Raw genomic sequence first — 14,863 nt, 5'->3', positions numbered from 1 at the left:
GAATCAAATGAAACGAAACTCAAAACAGAAACAATGAACGAAATAGAAACGCTAAAATGAAAGAAGTTAAACGCACAACGTTAAACCAGAACAGAGAGACAAACACAGATTACAACAAATCAACACAAGACAACACATGAATCAAGACAAAGCGAAAAGACACCAGGAAAGCGATACTTATCTTTGAAGCGTGTTCGACCTTGCTCTGAATACTAACTGATGGACGAACGCCCGAGGTGATGACGATAGAAGTTGTGCGAGCACCATTCAAACTCCGCGAGCCTTCCTCGACGAGAGACGACACAGCGGAATGGAGAAGGAACGCAAGATTGAAGGGGAAAACTGAGGACGGACATAAAGAACCCTAAGATCTTGGGTTTAATCGGTGGAAAACCTAAAGACCGGAGGAAAACGCGAATCAGACCGATTAAGAAGTGGAAAAGTGAAATGGAACGATTAATCGGTTGAAGTTGAAGATTGAACGGTGCAAAAAGGGTTAGATCGAAGTAAAGGAGGATTCAATCGGTGGAAAATGGAAAGCGATGTGAAGAGAGGTATTTAAACGGTCAAAATATGAACAAATGGTGGGAAGAGGTTGTGGCGAGGGAGACACGAGAGTGACGAAGTGAATCTGTGAGGATAGAAGACTCACCGTGAAGAACAATGGCTGGCAACGAGGGGCTCGAGAGAGAAATGCTCTCGTGAAAGAAGAAACACAAAAATGAAGACGCACAAGGTGCAGTGAGGTATGGTTGAAGCGCTGAAGATGTGGCAGCGAATGAATGGCTGACACGTATGGAAACAGCGTCGTGGAAGTGAGAGAAATGAGGTGGAGCATAATGGAATTCAAGGAAAATGAGAATGGAGGCAGTGTGCAAGGAAGGTGGCTAGAGGGAGTCTTTGGACTCTCTAGCATTTGACTTTCAAGAGAGAATTATTTCTGAAGGTCAGAAAATTAAATTCTCATTAAGCTCCAAAAGTGCCAATACAAGAGAGGAGCTGGGTATTTATAGTAACCCATGCTCCTTACAAGCTAAAATACGTGCACAATAAAATGTGAAAACTACAAAAAAGAGGACATTGAGAAAAGACATCAAGCAGGATTCCATCATGTACCATCTTCCTACTCATAGCATTAGCTACTACATTCGCCTTTCCTGGATGGTACAAAAGTTCAAAGTCATAATCCTTTAAAAACTCCATTCACCGCCTTTGCCTCATATTTAGCTCTTTCTGGTCAAATAGGTACTTCAAACTTTTGTGATCACTGAATACTTGAAATTGGACACCATAAAGATAATGTCGCCAAATCTTCAGAGAAAACACCACTGCTGCCAATTCTAGATCATGAGTAGGATAATTCTTCTCATGAACCTTTAATTGTCTTGAAGCATAAGCCACTACCTTCTTTTCTTGCATGAGCACACAACCTAACCCTTGGTGTGAAGCATCACAGTAAATCTCAAAAGACTTACTTGGATTTGGGATAATCAATATTGGTGCACTTGTCAACCTTTGCTTCAATTCTAGGAAGCTTTTCTCACACTTATCCGTCCAAACAAACGGTTGATCTTTGCGAGTTAGTTGTGTTAAACGCGCTACTATTTTAGAGAAACCTTTTATAAATTTTCTATAGTATCCATCTAAGCCCACAAAGCTCCATATTTCCGCCGTAGTCTTTGGTCTCTCCCACCGTAGCACTGCTTCCACCTTGGTTGGATCCATCGATATGCCTTAAGCTGATATAACATGTCCCAAGAATTGCACCTTCTGTATCCATAACTCACACTTTGACAACTTTGCATATAGTTTCTTTTCTCTCAAGATCTCAAGCACAACTCTTAAATGCCCATCATGTTCTTCTCGACTTTTGGAATAAATGAGTATGTCATCTATAAAGACTACAACAAACTTATCTAAGAAGAGTTGAAAGATTCTGTTCATGTAATCCATGAACAAAGTTGGAGCATTAGTTACCCCAAATGGCATAACTACATACTCGTAATGCCCGTATCTTGATCTAAAAGCAGTCTTCTGTACATCTTCAACTTTAACCAAAATTTGATGATATCTAGACCTTAGATCTATCTTTGAAAATACTTGGGCTCCATGCAACTGATCCATCAAATCGTCAATCCTAAGAAAAGGATACTTGTTCTTGATGGTTAACTTGTTCAACTGCCTGTAGTCGACACACAATCTAGAGCTACCATCTTTCTTCTTCACCAGCAGTATCGGTGCCCCCCATGGTGATACGCTTGGTCGGATGAATTGTTTTTCCAACAGCTCTTCAATTTGCTTCTTCAGCTCTGCCAACTCTGCTAGGGCCATTCGATATGAAGCTATCGATACTGGTCCAGCTCCAGGTAATAAATCGAAGGAAAATTCTACTTCTCGTTGAGGTGGCAATCCTAGTACTTCTTCTGGGAACACATCACTAAAATCATTAACTATGGGAATATCAAGATTTTGTTCATTTTTCTCAATTTCCACATGAGTCAAGATAATGAAACACGGAGATCCTTCTTTTACTTCTTTTAACACGTGTTGTAATGACAACAACTTTGATTCTTCAGGATCAGGGAAAATCAACTCCTTATTATAGTCTATAAGGATACGATTGCAAATAACCAATCCATTCCTAAGATTACATCTAAACCTTGTAGAAGTAAGGATATAAGATGTACTTTGAACCTACGTCCTTCTACAATGATTGGACATTGAGGACACATCCTCGATGTTTTTATCAATTTAGAGGCCGGTGTAGACACTATAAGGTCATACTGCAGCTCTTTCACGGGTAGGTTCAACTCTTGAATAAGAGTTTCAGACAAAAAGGAGTGTGTCGCTCCAGAATCAAACAACACATTCAAGTCTCTACCAGCTATACTACAACATCCAATGATGAGGGTACCTGATTTGGCAGCTTCTGCTCCCGTCAAAGCATAAACTCTTCCAATCGCTTGTGGTCTATTGTCAGTCCTTCCCTGTTGAGGCGGTTGTTGAGGTTGAGTTGTTTCTCTTCTGTTAGAGGGAAAATCTTTAGCAAAATGTCCTTCTAGTCCGCAAAGAAAACATTTGTTGTGCAAATTAACTTGTGGACAGACGCTCTTCAGATGAGGTCCTCCGCAAACGAAACATCGGATTATTCTCTGTTGATGTTGTTGCTGATGAGAATTCCTATGAGGTTGTGGTCTGTCATAAGGTCGATTCCTTACATGTCCAACTCGTGACCCCGATGGTCCTCCCACCCTTTGTAACTTCTACTGAGCTTCCATTTCATTCCTTAACCTTTCCGCAACTTTGGCATGTTCAACTAAAGCAGAAAACTTTTTAACAGCTAAAGGGTTCACGACTATTTGTATGTCTGATCTCAATCCATTTTTAAATTTTCTACACCTCATTCTTCATTTGTTGGTTGGGTGTAGAAACGTCCCAACTGTTTGAACTTGTCTGCATACTTAGCCACCGACTTGTTACCTTGCACGAGCTGCAAGAACTCCACCTCTTTTGCATATCTTACACTTTCCGGAAAGTACTCAGCGTAAAACTTATTCTTAAAAACTTCCCAAGTAATAATCTCACCACCTTACTGTAATACTAGCTTCATGTTGTCCCACCAGTGTATTGCCTCTCCGAACAGCTGATACTCGGAATATGCCAACCTAGTTTCTGATGAGCAATTTTTCGCATAAAAAATATTTTCCATATTTCTTATCCATAGATCACCCTCGTCCGGACTTATCCTCCCATTAAAAGTAGGTGGACGATGTTGTAGAAAGTTTTCTAAGGTCCATTCCCGAATCCTTTGAGCTTCTACAGATGTGCCATTCTCAGATAGTTGTCTTAAGGCTTCCACATGTTGTCGTTGACTGGCTTCAGAACTAAGCCTAGCCGCTAATAATTGTTGTAGAGTCGTTTCGTGCTGTTGCACTAAAGTAGCGCCCTGTTGTTGAAGAGCAGATGTGATAGCCTCCAAAGCTTTTGCCAAGCTAGGCATATTAGAGGTTTCACCGTTGGGTTGTGTGCGTGTCATTGCTCTGTTCACACAGAGAATTATTGCCATTATGATTCATAATATGAGTTTGTAGGATAAATCCACAACTCTTAGGTCGTCATAAGGACGAACCGCTCTGATACCATTAATGTAACATCCCAATATATCACACTTGATAATTCATAATTTATATATATTAACATTACATTTACGGTAACATCCTGTAATCTCACACTTAAAAATTCATAGTTGATATATGTCTATACAGGTTTTAAGCTCAGATTTCAAAAATCATAATTATAACTTGAGTTCTTCTACCTCTCCCTTCCTTGACACTGAGTCACACGACATTCCTTCATCTGCTCCCGTATAACGAATTATACGATCATCGCACATACCCAAACACAAACACAAACAAGTAGGGTGAGCTAACATGCAACCAATCATTTATGAAACATGCATATTTACTTTGATGCACTCAACAAACCTCATATAATAATTATGTCAGACACACTCATACCATCATACAACAATCGCATCATAGATACTTATCCATTACTTTGATACACTCGATAGACACTCCTTCTACAATACCCAATAGAAACTCATTCCGCAATACCCAATAGACACTTATCCTGACGATATGTTGATGAGCGATCAACGGGAGGTTCCGCACTTGTGATTCCTTCTTAGTCCTCAACACTATCTCCAAAACCAGCACATAGACCAGGATCTCCTGCCCTCCATACCATCCACAAGGTTAGTCCTCAACACTATGTCCAAAACCAGCACATAGACCAGGACCTCCTGCCCCTCTCACCACATAATTCATCCTTCTCTACTTGAGACTCGATGATTATTAGAGTATCAGGATAACCTCCAACTTCATGACTCTCAACATCAACATATACACACATACCATGACATTACAGAATCTCTCCACGAGACTCATACCATGCTCACATTCCTCGACTCATATTATACCCTTACGAAATCTCCCCATAATACTCATATCATGTTCAGATGCATAAATTCAAATCCAACATAATAAATTACAATCATCAGAGAAATCATACAAAATGAATATATCACAAAATAAATTAACAATTCTAAAATATCACCATAAATGGTCACCGAAGAATAATCAAATGTTTGACGAATCAAACTCACCATAAACGCCAGTACATATGACTAGTCACAACTTACTGGATTGGACCAGGGCTGCTCTATGATCAGGGATGTACCAACTCCGGTTTTTAAGATTCCTCTATCCTACCATCACAATTATAATTCATAATTCCATATCTACCACAATAACATGAATTCATCAGAAATTTCATTCCAACAAGATATATTGCACAATAATTTAACAGTACATAATTTGTTCAATAGGATTTAAGTTAAAAACTTGTCGAGTAGACTTCCAAAAAAGAGAGGTGCGTCACAATGGACAACTTAAGTACCAAGTCTTTCCATAGCCAAAGTGTTCCTCAACTAGTTTTTAACAAATTTCTTATTTAGAGATTCAAAACAACAGCATATAATATTAGCACAGAAATTCACTATAGATAGATATACCGTAAGCACCTATGTTCTTCATTAACAGTATTCACACAGAATTTCAATACATGAATAGTAATAAAACAATTCTAAATCATAATATAAAAGCTTAGAAAGGTTAGCTCCCCTATCTCTTCTTGCAACTAAATCTCCGAATTTGTTTTTCCTGAAAACCCTCCAAAGGCTCTACTCTTCTTGCAACTAAAAATTTCTTCCTAACTCTTTCTTCTCTATTTCTCAAGGTTTCTCACTTGATTCTTCCTCTCTTTGTGCAAAATAGCCTCCCCCACATGGCTATTTATAGTCCAAAAATTTTACTATTCAACAATTTTTTTAATATTATTTATTATTTTAATATTATTTTATTATATTAATTTCTTAATCACCACTTCACTACAAAAAAAATCTTATTTAGAGGGGGTTATTTTGGAGAGGGTATAAAAAACCCCCTCAAATTAACACAACTTAAGATGTTTAATTTAAATTATTTAACTGACAATGTTTGTGGGAGTTTTAATTCCTTTTAAGAGAGGTTTATAACCTCCTCAAATAATAATATATATTTTTTCTTCATTTACTAATTCTTTTACATTTTTCCATCTAAAAATTTTACAGTAAATTTTCTTTTAACAATCCTAAAATTTTATTCCCTTCGTAATCTTAAACCCATCTGCTTAAACCACTGAACCCTAAAATCAGTTCCTCTTTAATTCCATCCGCAAAATCAGTTCCCCCTTCATTCCATCCGATTTCTCCCTCGCAGGTACGCAATCTTCCTTTCTTCCTTCTTCTATTTCCTGTTGTCATTCATTTCTTTCATTTCTCCTTTGGATTGCCCGTGTTTCCTTTTCCTTTCAGATTCGCAGTCGGTGGACGAAGCTGCAACGAGGGTTCTGCGGACCAGCAGACAGCGGAGCTCATAACGTCACCGATGCATACGTGACAGGATAAGTAGGACAGTAAGAAATTGATGAACTATTTGTTTATTTGTCCTCAATTTTAATGATATAGATTTCTGTTCTTGACCTTGGGTTTGGTGTTATATGCATTGTTGCTGAACAGATTTGAATGTTTTTTCCATAATGGATAGGGGAAGATTTTGGAGGGCTTGTTGGGCTTGTTTTCGTTGCTTTTAGTTCTTCTGTTATTTTGTAGTTAGGAGGACTTCTTATTGTCTTCTGGAACTTGTTAATTACTATATTTCCTGCAATTGAAATATGTATTTATACTAATGCAGATTAATGCACAGTTATATTTTTCATTTCGATTACGTACCCGTCCTACCTTTTGACAATATATATATATATATATATATATATATATATATATATATATATATATATATATATACTTATTATTATTGTTTATGTAAAAGGAGTTAGTATGTAATTGGCGTTTTACTAATAGTTAAAGGAAAAAATGTGTATTAACTTTTACATTCATAATCTATATATATATATATATTATGCTACAGGTCATCATGCAAATATAGTATTTCAAATCCATGATTTTATTTCTTATCTGCTATGACCACATATCTCAATGACCTTCCGTTTGATGCAATTTGAATTATGTCATATATGATATAGTTCTTGACTACACATGTGTGAATTTTATTTCTGAAAACAGATTGGTTATTTGAAAATATTCGAAGGTTTCAGACTATCAGTAATATTTAGAAAGTTAAATCTGACAATTGTGAAGTTAATTGTACATGACATAAACCAGTTAATTGTACTCAGACCTTGTCAATTACTATATTTCCTGCAACTGAAATATGTATTTATACTAATGCAGATTAATGCACAGTTATATTTTTCATTTCGATTACGTACCCGTCCTACCTTTTGACAATATATATATATACTTATTATTATTGTTTATGTAAAAGGAGTTAGTATGTAATTGGCGTTTTACTAATAGTTAAAGGAAAAAATGTGTATTAACTTTTACATTCATAATCTATATATATATATATATATATATTATGCTACAGGTCATTGTCTTCTGGAACTTGTTAGAAGGCATTGTACCACTGCTCTCAAGTAACTTCTACATTTGTAACATTTTCTTTGATATTAGTGTTTACTAAGTTATGCCTTCTTTCTCTTCCTTCCGTCCTAGATTAGTAAAATATTAATTTGAGGATTATTTTTATTGTAAAATTAAGTTTAATAGAAAAAAAACTTAAGTAGTAACATCTGTAATGAGAGGACACTATGTCATCCAAAATGGAAAAGAGAAGCATGTTAGAGAACAAAAAGATGTGAGAAAAAAAAATTGAATGTGCTCAATTCTTATGCATACATGTGAGGGTGTCCCTTGTGATGGTGTGTAAAGGCTCGAAACCAATATTTATTGACTGTTTCTTGGGGACCAGAATAGATTTATTTAATTTAATTTTTGAAGTGATATAGGTACCTATTGGTATGGGGATTTTACTATTTATTTGGTGTATTATATTGCAGGTGGAGACCATTTTGGACAGGGATAACTTTACTTTGGATGAACTTCTTGATGAGGACGAAATTATTCAGGAATGCAAAGCTCTCAATAGTCGCCTTATAAATTTGTAATCCTCTTCTTTTCTTCTATTACAAATATCTTTCATATGTGAAATTATTGTAGTTTATTATTTAGTGCATTATAGTAAACTAAAATGTTTTGCATCCTATTATTCTATTCTAGCTGGTCTTTTTCCATCCAATTAATTGGGAGTTTTGTTTTGGAATCCGGTTTTTTAAATCTTTTGTTGAATTTTTACTCTATACTTGTATTCCTATATTTGTTTAGGAAGTTATAATCTGAAATAAAAATACTTTATATGAGCGGCTGGTTATTCCTTCAGCTAGTTTTAGGTTGGAACTTATCCTTAGTATAAGAGATGAGTTGAACACTTTTCCAAGGGATCATCATCCTCATCTTCTGTGTTTATGATTTCATATATATATATATATATACACATATATATATATATATATATATATATATATATATATATATAGATATATATGTATATATATGCATATATATGTATATGTATGTATGTATGTAGGTGAACCTAGTGCAAGTAGTGTTGAAATTGTGATTCCTGTATCCCACATAAAATCCAAAGCTCAGTTGTTAATTAAGCAATGAAAAACCTATAGAAACTGTTACTCTTTATCCTTTGCCAACTGCACTTGCAGTGGAGATATTAACAATGATTCCTATGTTTGTTCATTTTTTATTTGTTTGGTTCTTATTATTGAGGCTTGCATACTTGATTGATATATACTGACATCTAAACTCTAGACCATATTGAGATTGCAGGCTTGTTTAGTTCATAAGTTCACAGTTTAAACTGTGATGTATCTTGTAATGAGATAATGTTTTATTTTAAATATTCACACCTAAAAAACTAATACTTTCATCACAATTCACATATGACTATGGTTTAAAGTTTAATGACTCTCAACTTTATTCAGACCTATTTTTCACTGAACCACTTGCTAGATCTTTTTGTTGGAGCACACTAGGTCATGATTTATTGAAGTCTAGCTCTGTAGTCTGTTAACTGTGGCTCTAGGTAGAACCAAAAATCCTTTAGCATAAGATATAACGAGTCTGTTAACTGCGTCCATTATAAAATGTTTTGCATAAAAGATAAAAATATCTCACTCTAGAAGTATATTTAGCATCCAAAAATAGGTTCCAAACATTCACCCAGTTGCTTTCCGTTTTCTGTTTTTTTTTTCAGAAACTATCATTCACAAGTGAATTATAATTTATCAGTATCATAAAAGCTGATTTATGAACAAGTACTTTTTGGATTAATATTATTGTTTACAGGTGAGGATGGGATCAAGTGACGTGCTTGAATCCACTAAAGCGAGCCTCTCACTCTGTTTTTTAACAATTTGGACTTGTGCAATTAATTAAATTAGGAAACAAAATATTGCTTTGATATTCCATTTTATCATTAAAATTGAGGACAAATAAACAGCATTAAAATGTGGGCATTTCCATGTCACATTGATGCTAGCAAATGGATGTGATAATTATTTGAACACTAAGCAACAAAATTACATTAAACTATCTTTCTCTTCCAACTCACATTTCCTTCCTTCTTTCCTCAACAATCATTTTCCTTTTTCATAATTGATGTTGCAGGTTTTTCTTTAAGCATTGCAATCTCACCGCTTCAAGGTTAGTAGAAACAAGTATTTCATTTTTTCTAATTCATTATTTATTTGTATTTTCCATGAATATTGTATTCTTTTTCATGTGTTAGTATATTTTATTTTTTTTAGGAATATTTTTGAATGGATAAATCTTGGATAACTAAGCCCCGAAATACAGTTGAATACTTAATTGGTTTGCAAAAATTCTTAGATTTTGCTTTTGAGAATGGGGCCTCTGGAGACACAATTCGATGTCCATGCCCCAAATGTGGGTTTGTGAAATGGCAAGCTAGAGGCATAGTTGAGGAGCACTTGATTTTAAAACAATTTCCCATAAATTATGTTATTTGGAATCTTCATGGTGAGAGGCAAAGACAAGATATTTCTAGAAATGAAGATGAGTCACAAGAGACATTTCATTTTGAAAATCCAATGGAAACAATGATAAATGAAGCATTTGGACATTATAGGCAAGAAGGTACTAATATAGGCAGATCACAACCATTGGGTGAAGATGATGTTATTAATGAAAGGCCAAGGGAGAATCATAATGAATTTAATGAGTTTCTCAATGACGGAAATCAAATATTGTGTGACGGGAGCAAGTACACAAAATTAGAGTTTGTAATCAAATTATATCATATCAAGGTTTTGTGTGGATTAAGTGACAAGGCAATGACTATGATCCTAGATTTGCTAAGAGATGCATTTAGTGAAGCAAAGTTGCCTCTTTCTTTTTATGAGGCTAAGAAAATCATCAACAAACTTGGTCTTAATTATACCAAAATAGATGCATGTCCAAATCATTGTATGTTATATTTAAGAGATGATGAAAAGGATTTGCAAACATGCAAACATTGTGGTACATCTAGATGGAACCCAAAGAAGAAAAAAAAACAACCTGCAAAAGTTTTACGTTACTTTCCTTTGAAACCAAGATTGCAAAGATTGTTTATGTGCTCTAAGACTGCAGAACATATGAGATGGCATTCTTCAGAGAACAAGGATGGAGTTATAAGGTATCCAATGGAGTTACAACCCCTTGTGGATGAGTTACGTGAGCTATGGAATGATGGGGTGGAGACCTTTGATTCTTCATTGAATGAAACTTTTAGAATGCGAGCAGCTCTTATGTGGACAATTAGTGACTTTCCTGGCCTTGGTATTTTATCTGGTTGGAACACACACACAGGTTTAGCTTGCCCTACTTGTAACTTTGATGCAGAACCTTGTCGTCTTCCTCATAGTAGGAAGTGGTGTTTTATGGGACATCGTCGCTTTTTAAGTAGAAACCATAGATTTAGATTGAATCGTGTTCGCTTTGATGGAAGCACTGAAGAACGAAATCCACCACTAAAATTATCAGGATCTGACATTTTTAGGCAAGTGGAAAATATTAATGTTACATTTGGGAGAGGAATTCATTTCACACTTCATGCTACTATACCAATATTTGATTCGTAATAGTGCGATAGAAAGCGAAAACCAACGAGAGAGACCTGGTTATTCTCTCATAAGTTTTTTTATTGTTAAAGACCTACAAGGAGTTATGAAGAAAATAAAGGTGAAGGTCAGAGAAGTAAGTAACTTACCTCATGGACAACGCATCATTGTAGACTTTGATGAGGTAGGCATGGCTATAGGCGAAGGGCAAGGAGTACTTGCGGGTTATTGTGGGATATTGGCAACGGACGATAATTTATTTCCAATCAATTTTGAAAGGTGGTCTGGAAAAACAGGCATCCCTAACACCTACTTTTTAGAATGCTTTAAGGAAATATTACAGGTATATATATCATTAATGTATTCAAATGCCCCACACTTACTTTTTACTCACTAACTATGTTTTTTTTTTTCAAAAGCTTCGATTTTGTTTTAAGACTACTGAAGCTATTGCCCAAAGATATTGCAAATTAACTTTGGGTAAGAAGTGGGCTGCACATAGACAACGTTTATGGAATGAGTTCTATGATCCAACAAAAACAAAAGATCAAATCATATGTAATGTGCCGACCGGTATAGACAGAACTCAATGGGCTCATTTCGTTACCTATCGTCTAAAACCGGAGACAATGGTACAAGTTTCATTATTATTTTCATTGCTTTTGTGTATATTATTATTTTGATTGTTATGTCAACTTACAATTGTTTTTTTCATAGGATATTTGTAAAAAAAATAGAGAAAATCGCAAGAAGCAAGTAATTCCTCATACTGGTGGCTCTAAACCTATCTCAAGAAGAAGACATGAGATGGTACTGAGATTAGCATATATGACGATTTTTAGTATTTTTCAAATTTACTATTTATTTTAACTTATCCTTTTATTTAGCTTTTGGATAGTGGAAAACTGCCTAGTCGTGGAATGTTATATATTGAAACTCATAAAAAAAAAGATGGCTCATTTGTAAATGAGGCAGCAAAGGCTATAGCGGTAAGTTTTACTATAATATGATATTTTCAAACATTATGCTTCAATATTTAGATCTTTAACTACAACTTGTTCTATGCCTACAGGAACAAATTGAAGTGGGTTTGAGTCAAAGCACTACTGATGAATCACAGGTTTCTCCTCATGATGTTGTTGGTAGAGTGTTAGGCCCAGAGCATTCTGGGAGAGTGCGATGCATGGGTTTGGGAGCAGCTCCTACTAACTCATTCAGAAATACAAGAATGCGACTTTCAGATTTAAGCATGGGTTCATCTAGTACTGCCACATCATCAGCATCTACTAATCAATGGGAACAAAAGTACATGAATTTAGAAGGTGCGCTGAAAGCATATATGATAATGAAGGAAGGAAAGATTCCTGATGAATTGGCTACCTTCTTTGATCCTCAACCACAAGTAAGATACTAAATAAGTATAAGTAATATGCTTGATATACTGTAATAATATACCAATTCTGTTTTATGAGTACATGCAATTGATGTGGCTACCTTCTGATGAGACATTCACCTACATGTTAAATATACCAATTCTGTTTTATTACAGGGGAATAGAATGTGATGAACAGATGACAAAATCAAAACCACATCATAAAAATTAAAAATAGAGACACTTAGAGATGAAAGATATTTATGATTTAAAATATCTAGTAGTCGAGAAATGCAGTGATCAGTTCTTTAACCTCATAAGAAACACATAATTATAGAATTTGAAAGCTTGGGATAGGAAGTTTGTCACAGCTGATATATGGAATTTGAAAGCTATAATTAATTAATTATTTCTAGCTTTTCGTTGGGTGGAGGGGGCCTACACCCTGCAAATTCTGAATCCCTACTATTTGTATGTCTGTTATTTATTAGATGTGCATGCAAAATATGTAATGAGAGTACCATGCAAACTACAACACAATGCATATCCCATATCCACTCTCCACTGTCATTCTGTAATGTTGTGCATTTCCCCTACTTCTGCCACTGTCATTATTATATAAACAGCCTTTGGTTGGCGTGATCACTCTATATATGCAATCGATAATTACCATGATTCTTAGAGGATTTTGCATTCGTTATTGGAGACCCAGTTATATAATTTGAGTTATATTATATTATTTTGAAATACTGAAATGTAAGAAAGACATATCTCTAAGAATATGGCTAGATGTTTTTGCAAGCAATTAAAGTACCAGCGAACGCCGGGCTCGAACTAAGGTAGGCTCATTTGGCTTTTTACTAGAATGGTTGGCATGTAAATGTAATCAAAATTTGTTGGATTCTTTTGTTCCACTGTTGCTTTTAGACTCAAATTCTCCATTTTCCGATAACTTTTTCTCACTTGGATTACTTATGGTTTATATGGGGTGTAATTGATAGTGACAATGAAAAGTGTTAGTGGACATGAACCATATTGTACTTTGTTTATATATTCCGAAAAATCCTTTCAGCATGAAACATGTACGAATATTAAGCCCCTAATGCAAACTTTGCTGGTCCGAAAGAATGTCTGTCTTGTGCAACGTGTGGTATATTTATATTCTCATTCTACTCAGCAAAAACAATCAACTTGCTGATATGAAGGGTTAGGTTTTCGTATGACTAGTAAGATAGTAGCAATTAATTTTCACACACTTGTTTCTGGTGCAGAATTACATCCCTTCTGTTTTAGTGATTTTGAAACAGTCTTGTTGTTAGGTTGGTGAAGCGAAGGGATTAAACAGGGGTTTGGTTGATGGTCAAACCGTGAGGTAAGCTGGTGGTGGTGTGTCTAAGCATCTGAGTAGGTTTCTAGTTTGGAAAACATATAACGCCGATTATGAATATGGCAGTCGAACTTTGATCATCAGTTGTTTATATACTTGGTAGCAGTTTAGACTTGTTATGTGGAGGCCTGCCTTTTAGCTATTGAACTATACGTCTAACTTGGTAGGTTGTTAGAATTGATAAGAGTGAATTTGATTATTTTTTTATATATTATTTACAAAATGTGAGTACATGTAATTGAGTTTATTTTATTAATTTTTTTTATATTATTTCAGCAAGCTCCTGATGCAAATGAGCCAGAGTCTTCTTTGGGTGCAAGACAATCATCTGATGGAAGTAACATTTAGGAAGTTTATGATATTGTTTTAGGATAAAACTATACCTAGTTTATTATGAATTGAGTAACATTTCTTTCGTTGTAACTACTTTTGTAATGAGATTACATTGACTTTTAGTCTATCTTGATGTGACTATAAAATTGTTTCTCAATTTATTTTTCTAAATTTCTTTCTATTCAGGGGCTTTTGTTGTATGATATCTTTTTTTAATCAAATGAATCATATTTGTTTGGTATTTCATAATTTTAGAAAAAAATTAAATTTATTTAATTTTGAAATTGAAAAAAAATATTAATGGAAATAGATAGTTATTATATATTTTAATAATCATCAAACAAAAAACGATATTATATATTTTAATAATCATTAAACAAAAAAGTGACAAAAATATAAAGGAGGTTAAAACCCCCCTCAAAATAATAGTCAGTAATAGAGGAGGTTTTTACCCTCCGCCGAAAAACCCCCGCAAATTGAATATATAGATGAGGTTTTTACCCTCCGCAGAAAAACCCCCGCAAATTGAATATGATACCAGGGGGCGAAAAAAACCCCCGCAGATAATTTGTGGCGACTCAAACTGCGGAGGTTTGAAAAACCCCCGG

General features: G+C 34.8%; 3 protein-coding genes across 3 annotated transcripts; 2 read left to right on the top strand and 1 right to left on the bottom strand.

Moving 5' to 3' along the window:
* Positions 1-1,734: 1,734 nt before the first annotated feature.
* Positions 1,735-4,066, bottom strand: LOC108322100 (uncharacterized). The gene is made up of 3 exons (XM_052870188.1): positions 3,594-4,066; positions 2,699-3,024; positions 1,735-2,606 (listed from the first exon to the last, which is right to left on the bottom strand). Exons 1-3 carry the CDS (start codon positions 4,064-4,066, stop codon positions 1,735-1,737), a joined length of 1,671 nt encoding a protein of 556 aa, XP_052726148.1.
* A 5,795-nt stretch (positions 4,067-9,861) lies between these two features.
* Positions 9,862-11,184, top strand: LOC128194642 (uncharacterized). Its single transcript, XM_052870187.1, has one exon. It carries the CDS (start codon positions 9,862-9,864, stop codon positions 11,182-11,184), a length of 1,323 nt encoding a protein of 440 aa, XP_052726147.1.
* On the top strand, positions 11,183-14,270 carry LOC128194641 (uncharacterized). The gene is made up of 6 exons (XM_052870186.1): positions 11,183-11,506; positions 11,583-11,795; positions 11,881-11,973; positions 12,051-12,152; positions 12,236-12,565; positions 14,199-14,270. The coding sequence occupies exons 1-6, from the start codon at positions 11,270-11,272 to the stop codon at positions 14,268-14,270; spliced, it is 1,047 nt and encodes a 348-aa protein (XP_052726146.1). The 5' UTR covers positions 11,183-11,269.
* Positions 14,271-14,863: the final 593 nt, after the last annotated feature.

This window comes from Vigna angularis, chromosome 11 (assembly GCF_016808095.1).
Source record: "Vigna angularis cultivar LongXiaoDou No.4 chromosome 11, ASM1680809v1, whole genome shotgun sequence".
Taxonomy (NCBI): domain Eukaryota; kingdom Viridiplantae; phylum Streptophyta; class Magnoliopsida; order Fabales; family Fabaceae; genus Vigna; species Vigna angularis.
This window is presented reverse-complemented; position numbering and strand designations above follow the sequence as displayed.